The 14,243-nt window shown below is 37.4% G+C and overlaps 1 protein-coding gene across 1 annotated transcript in view; it reads left to right on the forward strand.

Annotated features, from left to right (window-relative positions):
* The first annotated feature begins 1,644 nt into the window (after positions 1–1,644).
* LOC136267074 (receptor-type tyrosine-protein phosphatase S-like) overlaps positions 1,645–14,243 on the forward strand; it is a 336,067-nt gene continuing 323,468 nt past the window's right edge. Inside the window, exons 1-2 of the mRNA XM_066062127.1 lie at positions 1,645–1,687; positions 4,177–4,425. Of these exons, the coding sequence (XP_065918199.1) occupies positions 1,660–1,687; positions 4,177–4,425 (277 nt within the window). The 5' untranslated portion in view covers positions 1,645–1,659. The remainder of the gene's footprint in view (positions 1,688–4,176; positions 4,426–14,243) is intronic.

Genomic DNA, 14,243 nt, shown 5'->3' on the forward strand with positions numbered 1-14,243 from the left:
TTGGGCCCTTTGGAGTATTATAACAGTCGACAGGTCCTCATGAGGGCTGGTAGCACCACCTACAGTGCAACAAATGGCAGAGGCACAGGTTCTTCCTTAATGGTTTCATTTGGAGGTGAGGTCACTAGTTTCAACCGTTGACACTGAGAGCATGGTCTCCTTGACAATACATCGGTATTTCCATGCTGGCTGTATATTTATATGGCTTCACATAGTGCTAGTTGCAGAGTGAACAATAAGCCACTGGTACTAAAGAGCCACATGAATTATTTAGAAAATCAATATAATAATCTATTTATGTACAAACTATTGCTACTATATAAATATCGGTAGCAATGTCGGTCCTCCTACTGTTCTGTATCAATATTGATACTGGTAAAAACTATCATATCAGTAGCCAATAGTTTAGCCGATCCGATAATCAGTACACCTCAAGATATGACCATATATATATATCATGTCATGATATAGAACTAACTGTAACATTTGCGAGTTATAAACATATACTAAGTCATCATTGTAAGTTAAGGATGTATACAACAAGTAAGTTACCTGGTTTTTAAGTACATGTTACTGCGGCTATACAGTTACAGTGGAAAATTAATTTGGGGGAAAGGATGTTCATATAATGGAATAGTATATAAAATTGAGCTTTCATACATTTATATACAATACTTTGCTCAGCAACTATATACTTTTTGACAAAATACTCTAATTGAGCAGTCAGCATTACTATACAAAGTATACTAGCTAGCCATCTGCAACTTTGCAATTGGGATCCCATTCATGATAGGTTTGCGACCAATTTGGTGTTTGGATAATCGAGCATTCAGTTAATCAGTGTTCAGATGATCAAGGTTCCACTCTAAATTGTGTGGCTGTTATATTACATTTTTCAATAATGAGTCTGCACATGTCATTATATTTCTGTTGCCAATACTAAAATTTGCTTACTAGTTAACATCTTTTATCTACCTTTAGTTACATACAAAGCTATATGTAAAATATGAACAATGCAAAATACCAATCTGTAATGTGACAGGATGTTTTCTATTAAAACAGTTAGCCTATACACTAATTAAATGCTCGGGAAGGTAAGCTTTAGTTTGTTGAGAAGCAAAAGTGATTACAGAAATTTTGGTGACAGGTTTCTAAATTTCTGTTGCATACATACTTTACCCTTAAACCCGCATAATCCAGAAAACTGGATTTGATAAAAAACGAATTGAAAACGCACAATACTTTTGCCAATCTACGTAGGTGGTTACAAACAAGCATATGTCATGAAGTGTTTATCTGATCGCTTCGAAAAACAGATTTTATTAAGTGGCAAAGAGTAAGCTATCTGCCAGTATATAAACTTTCAACAAACAAACAAGGAACTCACCCACTACGATGCGCCGAATCATTTTCAGTCCTTCCACGTTTGTATCGCCACTGTTCTCGTCTGACAGTGACGTTATCACGTGATACCTATATATCAACTGAATCGCCATCACGTGAGGAGTAAAATGAGACCAAGCAAAAGTCGATGTAACAAAGTACGGCCAAGTTATGGCCTCTTGTACATCATTATGTGAAGAAGGAAGACGGAGAGATAGTTTTTGTACTCTTTTAAAGTGAAGCGAGTATCTCTGGGTTGGATGAACGTGACGAAGTATGGGACCATTTAAACCAATATTTAATGGTGAGTAAGATGGTGTATGTCATTTTTAGATAGCTTTAACAGTTTTTGTGTTATAGAGTTTAGTTTTACAAGGCATGCATGCGATCCATTTTACTGGATTATGCGTTTTCAGTGCTTGCGTTTTATAAAACAGCTGCAGGTTTAAGGGTTAAATCTAGGAAGTTTGGGAGCATGTTTCCCCGGAACATTTTTGAAAAGTATGTATTCTGAGATAGAATCTGGTAAGAATTTTTCCCAAACAATCTTTAAAGCTGACATTTAAAATATGTTAAGAGTTGATTGGTATCGGCTGCTTATGCTGACACAGTATCAGGAGCAGGCCAAAGAGGTGATGTGGAACTACTGTATGTGAAGTTTGAAGCATACAACAGACATGATGCTATTCTGGGAGTCTGGGGGCATGCTCCTAGGAAAATGTTCAGGTTTTAAACATCCTGAGATACAATTTTAGACTATATTTACTATGGTGCATAGTATAAATAAGTAGTTTTAAAGAAAATTTTAAAAGTGTGACTTTTATTAGGATAGTTAACTGTTTTATTAGAGTGATCTGAACTTTTGATAACGTCTGCAAATCAATGCAAAATTGTAAAATTGTCTGAATATACTTGACTAGTTTCTGGAACCTCAGAAACCCCCAGGATTTGCCCCTGATAAGTATCGGTGCAACATCTATCATACAGTACGATAGTAACTGTATTGTAGTGACCACAAAGGAGTAGACGTGGCTCACGATATAACATCACCCAAAAACCAGCTTCAATTATCCCAGACGACGATGAGGCAGTATTGGTTAGGTAAAACTAAGTCCAAACAAGCTTTCAGATCTATCCGAAATGCTTTCAACAAGTTGCTAAAGAATTTTATTCAATGGAATTTTCTACTGACTGACTGAGTAAGTAACTGTCTGATTCCTTCAGACAAGCGTAACTCGATAACAACTAAAGCTACGGGCTTGATTGTTTCACTGTTCAAAGTAGCTTCGGCTCGATAGGTGCCTTTTGGCATACCGCAGCGCATACAATGCATTCTTCAAGTACTTACCAGTATCTTCCTTTGTGTCCCATTCATCTTTGCTGACAGCGAAAGGTGTCGATTTGGCAGTAGCACATGATGGCTTCCCTTCGTAATGGTAATCATCCATATTTTTCATAGTGGCTATTTTGATTGCAGATGTGCTTTTCGAACAGTTCTTGAATTGTACCGCTGTGTAATGGTTTGAACACAGCCGACAGCAAAGCGCAATGGATACTTCATTTTTCAGATGATAATTAATATAATTGGGGCATGCGGCACCATTTCTTTCGGTATTCATGGATTGCAGAGGCGTTTTTTCGAGTAGTTCTTGATTCAAAATGCTGTGTAACGGGTTGAACATAGCTGACAATGAAGCGTAATGGATACTTCACTATTCAGTCTTAATAAAATTATTTACAAAAAAAAGTTAACAAACAAGTACACGAAAAAATTTGGAAATTTCAACTAGAGTAGGGACCATAGCACATCAATAAAAAGTACTGAAACAAGTTGGAGTAGTCCATGATATTAAATCACAGTAAAACAATAACAAGTGTTATATCCCTACTGTGCATTTCCATATCTTGAGCACAGTAGGGATATAACACTTCTTATTGTTTTACTGTGATTTAATATCGTGCACTACTTCAGCTTGTTTCAGTAGTCTTTATTGATGTGCTATGGTCCCTACTCTAATTGAAAATTCCAAATTTTTTCGTGTACTTGTGTAAGAATAATATTATTGTGAATGTCGATGCCTGTATATATAGGAGTTTTAATATTGCTACTATGACTACACAGTGATTTGATTTGGGGAATGTTGACCTCAGTCATGTCTAAAAATAGTGTATAGCATTTTAATATTTGGGGAAAAATAGCATACTCACTTTGAAACATGTTAGGATATTAGCTACAAGATTTAAAGAATTAATAGGTCCATTAGCCTTAATAGACATTCATAGATATAGATATTACTATGTAGTTTATAGCACACTGAAGTAGAGAACACACCAACACATTCAGTGTGTATTATTTGACCAATGGCATAGTGTTTTGATAGACATTTACTCACTTTTATTTGTGTTAGTTTTTAGTGTTCTGATTGATGCACAGTGTAATAAAGTTAATCTGTTGGTGGATGGTCAACCATTTCCTGGTAATACATTGTATAAACCAGTTGGGAGTAGTGGTTCGTTTGTCAGCTGTGAGTGTAATAGAAATAGAAGAGTAGACTGGTGGGACCCAGAGGGGATGACGGTACCTACATGTGGAAATATCAGCTTGACTACTGAATATTGTGTTGATGAAGCTCCTAAAAGCATAAGAACTCTTAACTTCACTTCATTTATGTTATCTTCAGCAGGAGCGTATACATGCAGGGCAAAAAATATACTTGCAACTTTGAATATCAGTGTTTTAGGTTAGTTATTGTTGATGATTTTGTGAGCTCTATAATTTTGTGTTATGTGTAGATCCTCCAACAATTACTAATTATTCAAGGAATATTAATGTAGCAATGGGAAGTAATGCAATTTTGTTTTGTGAAGCTACAGATATGGGAAAATTAGTATATACCTGGGAGGAAAAATCTGGAAGCAGTTGGACTACTATTATGGGTGCTACCATGTCATCATACACTACAACAATTAGTGGAGAGTACAGATGCATTGTGAGCAATGAGGCTGGATCAGTTAATCGCACTATTACAGTGAATATATATGGTGAGTATACTGTTTCATATATGTAGTAACTTGCTAATTATCACCATATGTATGTACAGTTACTTTTTAATTCTATGTTGAACTTTAAATTCTTATTTCCCTTGCACAAGTGCTTATCATACAGTACAGTAGTACTGTATATTAGTGAACATGAAAAACTAGGCTTTTTTAGCCAAACGTTCCACCCTAAAACCAGCTTCAACTTCCTTCATGACAGATTGGCAGCGTTGGTTAGGCACAGCCAAGCCCAAAAATGTTTCAGATTATAACCCCAAACCCTTCCAAAAACTTTCTGCAGAATTATAAAATTTTTCATAATTTTATGCTGACTGACTGCCAGACTGATGCCTCCAGGCAAGCCTAACTCGACCATGGATAAGGCTACAGGCTTGATTTCTTTGCTATTCGATGCAATTTTGCCCCAACTGCAGCACGACAATGCACACATCATGGACTTGCCTATGTCTCCAGTTCTTTTCGCTGGCAACGGCAGGTGTCGATTCGCAATAACTTGATGTGGCATCCCTGTGGCTGTGCTGTGCTGTCCATAGTTTCTGTAGTGACTGGATTGACTGTAGAGATGCTTTTTGTACTGTTCTTCATTTCTAATGTTGTGTGACAGGCGGATGATAGTTGCAAACAATGTGTATTGTCTTCCTCCCTTTCTGTTACGTAATTGATTGTTGGAGCACACGTTCTGATGCAAAATTCCTTTTATGGAATTCCTGGCACTATTCTTAATGCAGTAAGCACTGGTTTATATGTCCTAAAAGTACACGAGAAAATTTGGAATTTTCAACTAGAGTAGGGACCATAGAACATCAATAAAAAGTACTGAAACAAGTTGGAGTAGTCCAAGATATTAAATCACAGTAAAATAATAAGAAGTGTTATATCCCTACCGTGCTCAAGATACCATAATGGAAATGTACAGTAGGGATATAACACTTGTTATTATTTTACTGTGATTTAATATCATGGACTACTCCAACTTGCTTCCGTACTTTTTATCGATGTGCTATGGTCCCTACTGTAGTTGGAAATTCCAAATTTTTTTGTGTACTTGTTTGTTAACTTTTTTTGAAAATAACTTTATTATGACTGGTGAACCCCATGCATACTGCATCTGAATGGCGCCATGCGCCCCCCGTTCCCTGTCAGCAAAGATGAATGGGACACAAAGGAGGACACTGGTAAGTCCATGAAGGATGCATTGTACGTACTGCGGTATGCCAAAAGGCACCTGTCGGGCCAATGCGACGTCGAACAGCGAAAAAATCAAGCCCGTAGCCTTAGCCATTATCGAGTTACGCTTGTTTGAAAGCATCAGTCAGTTACTTACTCAGTTAGTCAGTAGAAAATTCCGTCGAATAAAAAAAAAATTAAATTCTGTAGCAACTTGTTGAAAGCATTTCGGGTCCATCTGAAAACTTGTGTGGTACCTCACCAATACTGCCTCATCGTTGTCAGGGAAAATTGAGGCTGGTCTTTGGGTGATGTTATTTCATGAGCCACGCCTACTCCTTTGATCCCTGCTGTACAGTTACTATCATTCTGTATGATTATGTTATAAAAAAGGAATTTTAGGTTGGATTAGGGGTCAAGAAAAAAGTAGTGAAACAAGAGAATAGTTAAAAGGTGAAACAAGGAAGGTTGCCTATACCTGCAGATATACTAGTGGACATTAAATCCTTCACTACGTTTTTCTTTGATCCTTAATCCAACTTAAAATTCCTAATTTTTACTTCTACTTGTATAAATAAGCGTGAGCCATTACTATGAGTTACAGTAGAAACAGTTTTGCAATCCTCATGCTACATCAACACCCCAAGTCATGGCCACACAGCAACCTTTCAATTAGACACAATCCTTGTAGAGAATCAGCACCAAGGATTCTTTTCTGCGATGCATGCCCTAAGTAATTATAGCTGGTTAGCTAAGAAAAAATAAGGAATTTTAAACTAGAGTAGGGATCAACTAGAAGATAGTGCACCAATAAAAAGTAAGCTTGAGTTGGTATTATGACAGCAAATTACTGTAATGCAAAGAAGTGAATATCCCTACTGTGATGTGGAGTTTCCGTAATTGAAATACACAGTAGGGATATTCACTTCTTTTGTTACAGTAGTTTGCTGTCATAATATACCAACTCAAGCTTGTTTCAGTACTTTTTATTGGTGCACTATATTCTAGTTGATCTCTACTCTAGTTTTAAATTCCTAATGTTTCTTATACTTGTTTCTAATCTTTTTATAGAACTGGTAATCAATCTACGTAACTAGTTTGTTTCATAAAGATGAATTGATGTAGCTATGGGAAGTCAGAAGACACCATCAATCTTTTCGTTGAATATACATGTACACTGTGATTTTGCACATAAATTAGTGTAGCTACTGATATTCTACAACAATTGATTTAGTTGAATGATTTATATGTCTTATGGTTTAAGACAAATGTACAGGAAATAAATAAGGGGCCTAAACACAAGGGTACCAAGAAGTTTGAAAGCAGCTGGAACCCTGGAAAGGCAAACACACACTCAAAAAAGAAACAAAACACACACACATTAGTTGTTAGTTAAATTAGTTTGTTTAACATATCTGATAGATCCCTTAGTTCTGAGGAGCGACCATTGAAAATTCTGTATGAGCAGGATATTGCAATTCTGGCAGCTTGCAGCTTGATCAAACAATGGCTTACAAGCTGGGCATACAGGCCAGTACATCGGTGTTTAATGAAATACCTTAGTACTTAGAACTTACACAGCAAAGCAGTGCATTAAGAAACAAAAGCTATTAAACCATGCCAACTATATTATAAATCAGTACATCCCTCTACTATGCTAAGACACTAATTCTCTGTGAGTGCTATCCCACTAGGGACTTGTGAGAAGACTAAGAACAAGTTGCTATCCACCTGTCATCTGGAACAGTCAGTTGAACTCAAACACACTATTCTAATTAGCATGTGCTTGTTCTACTTTGCTAAGAATGAGTTCTTAGCCACCTGTCATCTGGAACAGTCAGTTGAATTCAAACACATGACAAACAATTAGCCGGTATTTATACAAGGGGGTGACACACAGGCACTCACTGTAGGTCAACCTGCAACTGCAGTCAAAGTCAAAGGTCAAGGCCACCAAATTCATGCCAAGTCGACGTTTAAGGCTAAGAATGTCTGACCCACAATCGAAAAGTACTAAAGTATCGTCGACAAGTCACTGGTCAAAGATTGAAAAAAGACTCTTAGTCACAGGTCAAAGCAAATTTTCGGCGGGTCAAAACTTTAACCATGGTTGCAGATTTACCTACAGCGTGTACCTACATGACAACCCCTTGTCATAGAATGAAATACCTGTTAAGAAATGTAAACAATTAAACCATGCCAATTAATCAGAATGAACCTGTTCTACTTTGCTAAAAATTAGTTCTTATCCTACACCTGTCATCTGGAGCAATCAGTTGAGCTTAAACATACAAGAAACAAATGTACTGGCCAGCACAGAAAGTCAAGCAGCACGTACTAAATAAATTATTAGCAGGTTTTATAACATACATAGTCGTGAATAATGAACCCATACATACCGCATTAAAAGTAAATCTAAATGCACGCTCCAACAATCAATTACATAATGAAAGTGAGTTGGCCAATATGCTTCATTTTCAGCTATTTCCACCTGTTACACAGCATTATAAACAAAGAGTATTACAAGAAGCATCTCTGCAATCGATTCATTTGCCACAGAAAATATGGGCAAGTAGAAGGATAACCAGTCAACACAGCCAGAGGAAAGCCATATCGTGTTATCACTAATCGACATCTTGCATTGTCAGTGAAAAGAACTGAATACAAAGGACAAAGGTAATGCATGGACCGTAGCTCCTGCGGTTGGAGACAACTCACATCTCGAGATGAGGTAATGTTGAATAGTGAAGAAATCAGGCCCAAATCCCATAGAAACTTGTTGGCAGAGTATGGGGTTGCTCTGAAGGTATTTTTGGGCTTGGCTAATCCAAACCAATATCGTTAAGCTGTTATGAAGGTATTGTGAGTCTGGTTTTAGGGTGATATATGTATTTTTGGCCATAAAACCCAATTCTTCATGATCCCTATAATACAGTTATCGTACTGTAGGATACTCAAATGTAAGCTTTTAATTTTTTACTTACACTTGTTCCTGAAGAGATCATCACATTGTCACCTCATGTTAAACCTGTCTCCTTACATGCTATTAGTGAACATTAGGGTGGTAGAGAAACTCACCTAAAATTTGACTGGTTCCAAAATTGGATGAGATTATTCGAGCTACAACAGGAATTTTCAAACAACTTGTATGTCTAGATATTTCAAGGCTGTGGGACTTTGCATACCAAGTATCAGCTTCCTCGGCTTCTTTGTCTAGTGGCAGCAGACCTACAAAGTCATTTCCAATTAATACGTATGATCAGGAAAAAAGGTCGATTCATGGACACCCACAGTTTACAAATCACACTTACATTTAATCAACGCTTTAATTTATAGAATAACTCATCTACTTTCTAAATATCCCCAGTTTATTTAATCTAATCCTTTAAATCACACATTACAAATGAAATGAAATGAGACGTCACTGGAGTAATATGTAAACATATGGAAATTTGATTAAGTATACATTGTTATACTTTTTACAAACACCGTATACTTCCGTACACTTAAATTTATGGTGCAATTTTTACTCTAGTGACGTCTCATTTTATTTGATTTGTAATTCGTGATTTAAGGGATTTGATTAGATAAACTGGGGATATTCAGACAGTAGATGAGTTGCTCTTCAAGTCAAAGATATAACACCATTGATTAAATATAAGTGTGATTTGTAAACTGTGGGTGTACCTTTTTTTCCGGATTATACATATTAATCGTAAATGACTTTGCAGGTCTGCTGCCACCAGACAAAGAAGCTGAGGAAGGTGATACTTGGTGTGCAAAGTCCCACAGCCTTGAACTATCTAACGACATACAAGTTGTTTGAAAATTCTTGTTGTAGCTTGAGTAATCCTGTCCGATTTTGGAGCCTGTCTGATAATGGGTTAGTTACTCTACAGTACAGCTCAATTACAACTTTGCACACGTGTGGATTAAAATTGCGTGGTACTGAACACAAGAACGCGTGTATATAGCTTAACATTGCATGCATGAAGAATAAAATTACATGTTACACATGCATGAATTCGCAGAACATAGACTAGTGCAAGTGTGTTGGTTGTGAAGTTGGCTCTCTGCGTACACACTACTGTACAGTTGTATGGCAGGTTTCTTGTACAGTAATTATGCTGGATATATGATTGTAATTCAATACACCACAGAAAGTGCATACAGTATACAGTATATTAATGTACGAATTCTGTGCTATGTTAAGACACACAGTAGTGTGTCGTGCAGCCCAAGAAGCCAGTGCACCACACTGTGAGTACATTAACAGGAAGAGAGAAAAGGTGGTTTTCACACATTTGTAGCTCCATTATCCCTTAAACTAAATTTGCTACAGAAGTGCCGGCTAGGTAGAGAAGTCCACATTCCAGATTTGAAGAAAATTGCTCTAGCCATTTCCGAGATACGTGCAGCCAAAGTTAGGTATTTTTGTGTTTTTTTTCTTTTTTTTCTTCGACTTCTTCTTTTCGCACACTTTACAAAATCTGTCATAAAATGCAAATGCTTACTCTGATCAAGCTGAAATTTGGTGTACTTAAAAGGGCTCGTTAAAGCGAATCTTAGTACCAAGTTTGTAGGAATCCGATGAAGAGTTATCACTGATTATTTGCGTAAAATAAGGTCAAAGGTCTGTCACGCCCACAGGGTAAACCCCTTGAAGAAATCAGCTGCAAATGCTATGTAGATGGAGTAACTATTGTAGGAGTGTCTTTTTGTGGTTTGAAAGGAATCCAGATAAAGGCCATCGAGATATGACAAAACCAAACCTTTGTCACAATTATGCGATCAATTTTTATTAATAAAAAACTATTAGTTATCACTCCTGCCAGGCAAACCACTTAGAACAATGAGCTGAAAATCAGTGTGTAGCTGGAATAATTATCATAGAAAGTCCTTGTAGTAGTACAGAAGAATTGGAATACAAATCACTGAGTTATGATTCCAAAGCCAACTACGTGTAGCTAGTGCGAGATCGAGATACTCTAATAGAACAGTCACCCTAATAGAGCATTCAGCTACGTTTATAACTTACTCCATTATAGAATTATATTACATTGCAAGTTATTCTGTAGGGAGTTCAGCTACAAACAGTTAATCTGATAGACAATTCAGCTACAAGCAAGTCGCCCTGTAGAGAGTTCAGCTACAAATATATCCGGCGCTGTAAAGATTCAGAAAATTACAAGGCACACTGAAGAGAGTTCAGCTATAAACAAGTCACATTGTAGAGAGTTCAGCTACAACAAATCACTGTATAGAAAGTTCAGCTATAAAGAAACTACCCGGTAGAGAGCTCATCTATATAAACAAGTTAGCTACCCTATAGAGATCAACTACAAACAAGTTACTTTATACAATGTCAGCTACAAGTACGTCACTCTGTAGAGAGTTCAGCTACAGACAAGTCACTCTGTAGTACAAACAAGTCACCGCATAAAGAGTCCAGCAACCAATCAAAAAAACTACCGTGTAAAGAGTTCAGCTATATAACAAGTTATAACTCTATCAAGAGATCAGCTAGAAATAAGAGAGAGCTCAGCTACAAACTTAACAGATCACACTGTAGAGAATTCAACTAGAAATAAGTCACCCTGTAGAAAGATCAGCTAGAGACAAGTCATCCCGTAGAGAGATTGGCTAGAAGATGTCACCTTATTGAGAGTTCAGGTACAAACAAATTGTCCTGCAAATAGTTCAGCTACAAACAAATCAACCTGTAGAGAGATCAGCTAGAAGAAGTCGCCTTGCAGAGAGTTCAGTTACAAAGAAACCAGAATGTAGAGAGTTCAACTGCAAACATGTAGAGAGTTCAGCTACGAACAAATCACCCTGTAGAGAGTTCAACTAGAAACAATTCACCCTGTAGAGTGATCAGCTACAAGAAGTTACCTTGTAGAGAGTTCAGCTACAAAGAAACCACCATGTAGATAGTTCAGCTACAAACAAATCATCCTATAGGGAGTTCAGCTATGAACAGATCACCCTGTAGAGTTCAGCTAGAACAAGTCATCCTGTTGAGAGACCAGCTAGAAGAAGTCGCTTTGTATGTAGAGAGTTCAGCTACAAAAAATCACCCTGTAGAGAGATGAGCTAGAAGTCACCTTGTAGAGAGTTCAGCTACAAAGAAACCATTATGTAGAGAGTTCAACTGCAAACAAATCACCCTGTAGAAAGTTCAGCTACAAAAAAATCACCGTGTAGAGAGATCAGCTGCAAACAGATCACCTTGTAGAGAGTTCAGCTACAAACAAATCACCCTGTAGATAGTTCAGCTGCAAAAAAATCATCCTGTAGAGAGATCAGCTAAAAGAAGTTTACCTTGTAGAGAGTTCAGCTACGAACAAATCACCCTGCAGATAGTTCAGCTACAAACAAGTCACCCCGTAGAGGGATCAGCTAAAAGAAGTTACCTTGTAGAGAGTTCAGCTACAAAGAAACCATCATATGTGACTGGATTTTGGAAAAACGATCCAAATCGCACATTAGAAGTTTCGAGATAGATGGTTTTAAATAATTCAAACCAGCGTAATTGTCCAAGGATAGCAAGCACGTGTACGAAATTTACACAAAAGATGCATCGATCTGTTACCTTTCAGACCAATTCCAGTACTTGTAGCTGCTTGTAGAGTTTCCTGCCAAATAAGATAGAAAATCTGAGCAGTTGGACGAGTGAAGTAGTATCACGAGTGCTCACAAAGGGGTGGTGGGGTGGGGGGTGGTGGGGTGGGGGGTGGTGGGGTGGGGGGTGGTGGGGTGGGCAAGGGTTAGACCTCAAAATGGAGGCAGACCATGATTGGAGTCCAGAGACGAGATTACAGGGCTGTACTGGTTCCTTAGTGGTTGATGTGTAGCAAAATCCACAGAAAAAACATCTGGCCAACATTGTCAGGTTGTCCATCAGTAAACCACTAATTCTTGTCAAGCCAGGTCCATCACAATGCCTAAAACTGCCATTTGAGCTCTACACAACCCCCAGAAAAGATGTCTGTTGAAACCAGCCTCGAGTAGTTTGAGTGGTACTGAGTGTCAAAACTACTAGTACAATAGTGTAGCTATCCACTGGTGATGTTAGTTTGATTTTGCCTGATGTACGATTTGGATCAGTTTTGTAAAATCTGGTCACATATAAAGGATTCAGCTACAAACAAATCTCCCTTTAGATATTTCAGCTACGAACAAGTCACCCTGTAGAAAGATCAGCTAGAAGAAGTTACCTTGTAGAGAGTTCAGCTACAAAGGAAACGTCATGTAGAGAGTTCAGCTGCTAACAAATCACACTGTAGAGTGTTCAGCTATGAAAAGATCACCCTGTAGAGTTCAGCTTTATAATTACATGAATTAATTAAAATTTTAATGACAACAATTCAGGTGAATTTTGTGCCAAGACCAAGCGGCACCAAATTCACCTGAATTGTCGTTATTAAATTTTTTACCATTAACCTATCATCACAGCCATTTCTTGGCTGCCACCTTGGATTTCACATCTTTTTTCACCATAGCCTTTTTGGGAGCCGCACTCTTTTTACAGCTTGCAATTGGCTGTTGTGGATTAGATTATTGTATCATGTTTACTTCTGAAGATAGGTACAAAACTTGCTTACTGCATCAGCCTAGCTGCAGGCGACAAAACTGTTGGTGATGTGCAGTAAACTCTCAACTTAAGAGGTATGTTGCTAAAGCATTAATTTATAATTCTTCAACATTTCATTTCAGGTAATTTTAACAGAAGTAACTATAATGACAGAACCTTTTGAAGCACTGCTAAAATTCAAAGTTGTTCTAGTCAAGTTGAAATGCTGAAGCTACAAAGCAAGCCATGGACTGGAAACTATATACATTGTGCATATAGTATTATTTACCGGATAGAACTTCAATGAAGTATTCTGCTGACAGCACCCAGCAATGGTGCTTATTAATAGAAAATGAATGATGAAGTAAAATAGAGAAGCCATAATTCTTTATTCAAACTAATAAATATACTGCAACTAACCTATAACAGGTAGCACAACTTTCCATCCTATATCAAACTTAGCCATGCAGTAAACAAGGAACAAAAAACTCCATAGAATGAATGAATTTATTAGAATCGCTTCAATTGGCATACTGTGTTAATGAGTTGTTATGACTTGTAGCTGGCTACTACTACGATACATTCTTGCATTCTGTGCTTAATAGAAAACTATAGTTTCAGTAGTTCAATTGATTGTTGATCGTTAGTTTGATCATTCTATTTATTGCTCGCTGACAGGTCTGTCAATGTATTTCATTAATACAAGTAAGATCAGCATAACTGCATGGATACATTACTAAGACAATTATAATCATAGCTATAGGGATATATAGCACTTCGCAGTGTAGTTCCCTGGGGATTGTATTATCCAGCCCTAGTTCATGCAGCTTTGAAATGCAACATCTGTAGCCAGATTAGGTGGCAATAGCAGTCAATGCGGCCTAAGACTTGAATATCCTTCTCTTTCGTTACATATGAACCGAAAATATGTGATACTGTAAAATAGCAACGCATTATAATTGCAGTTATGGAGGATAGGTTAGGAACGCTGGCTAGCTACTCATGGCTGATACTGATCTGGACAGAAGCTGTAGCTACCTGTAAAATATAGAAACAG

Source organism: Dysidea avara, chromosome 9 (assembly GCF_963678975.1).
Source record: "Dysidea avara chromosome 9, odDysAvar1.4, whole genome shotgun sequence".
Taxonomy (NCBI): Eukaryota; Metazoa; Porifera; class Demospongiae; order Dictyoceratida; family Dysideidae; genus Dysidea; species Dysidea avara.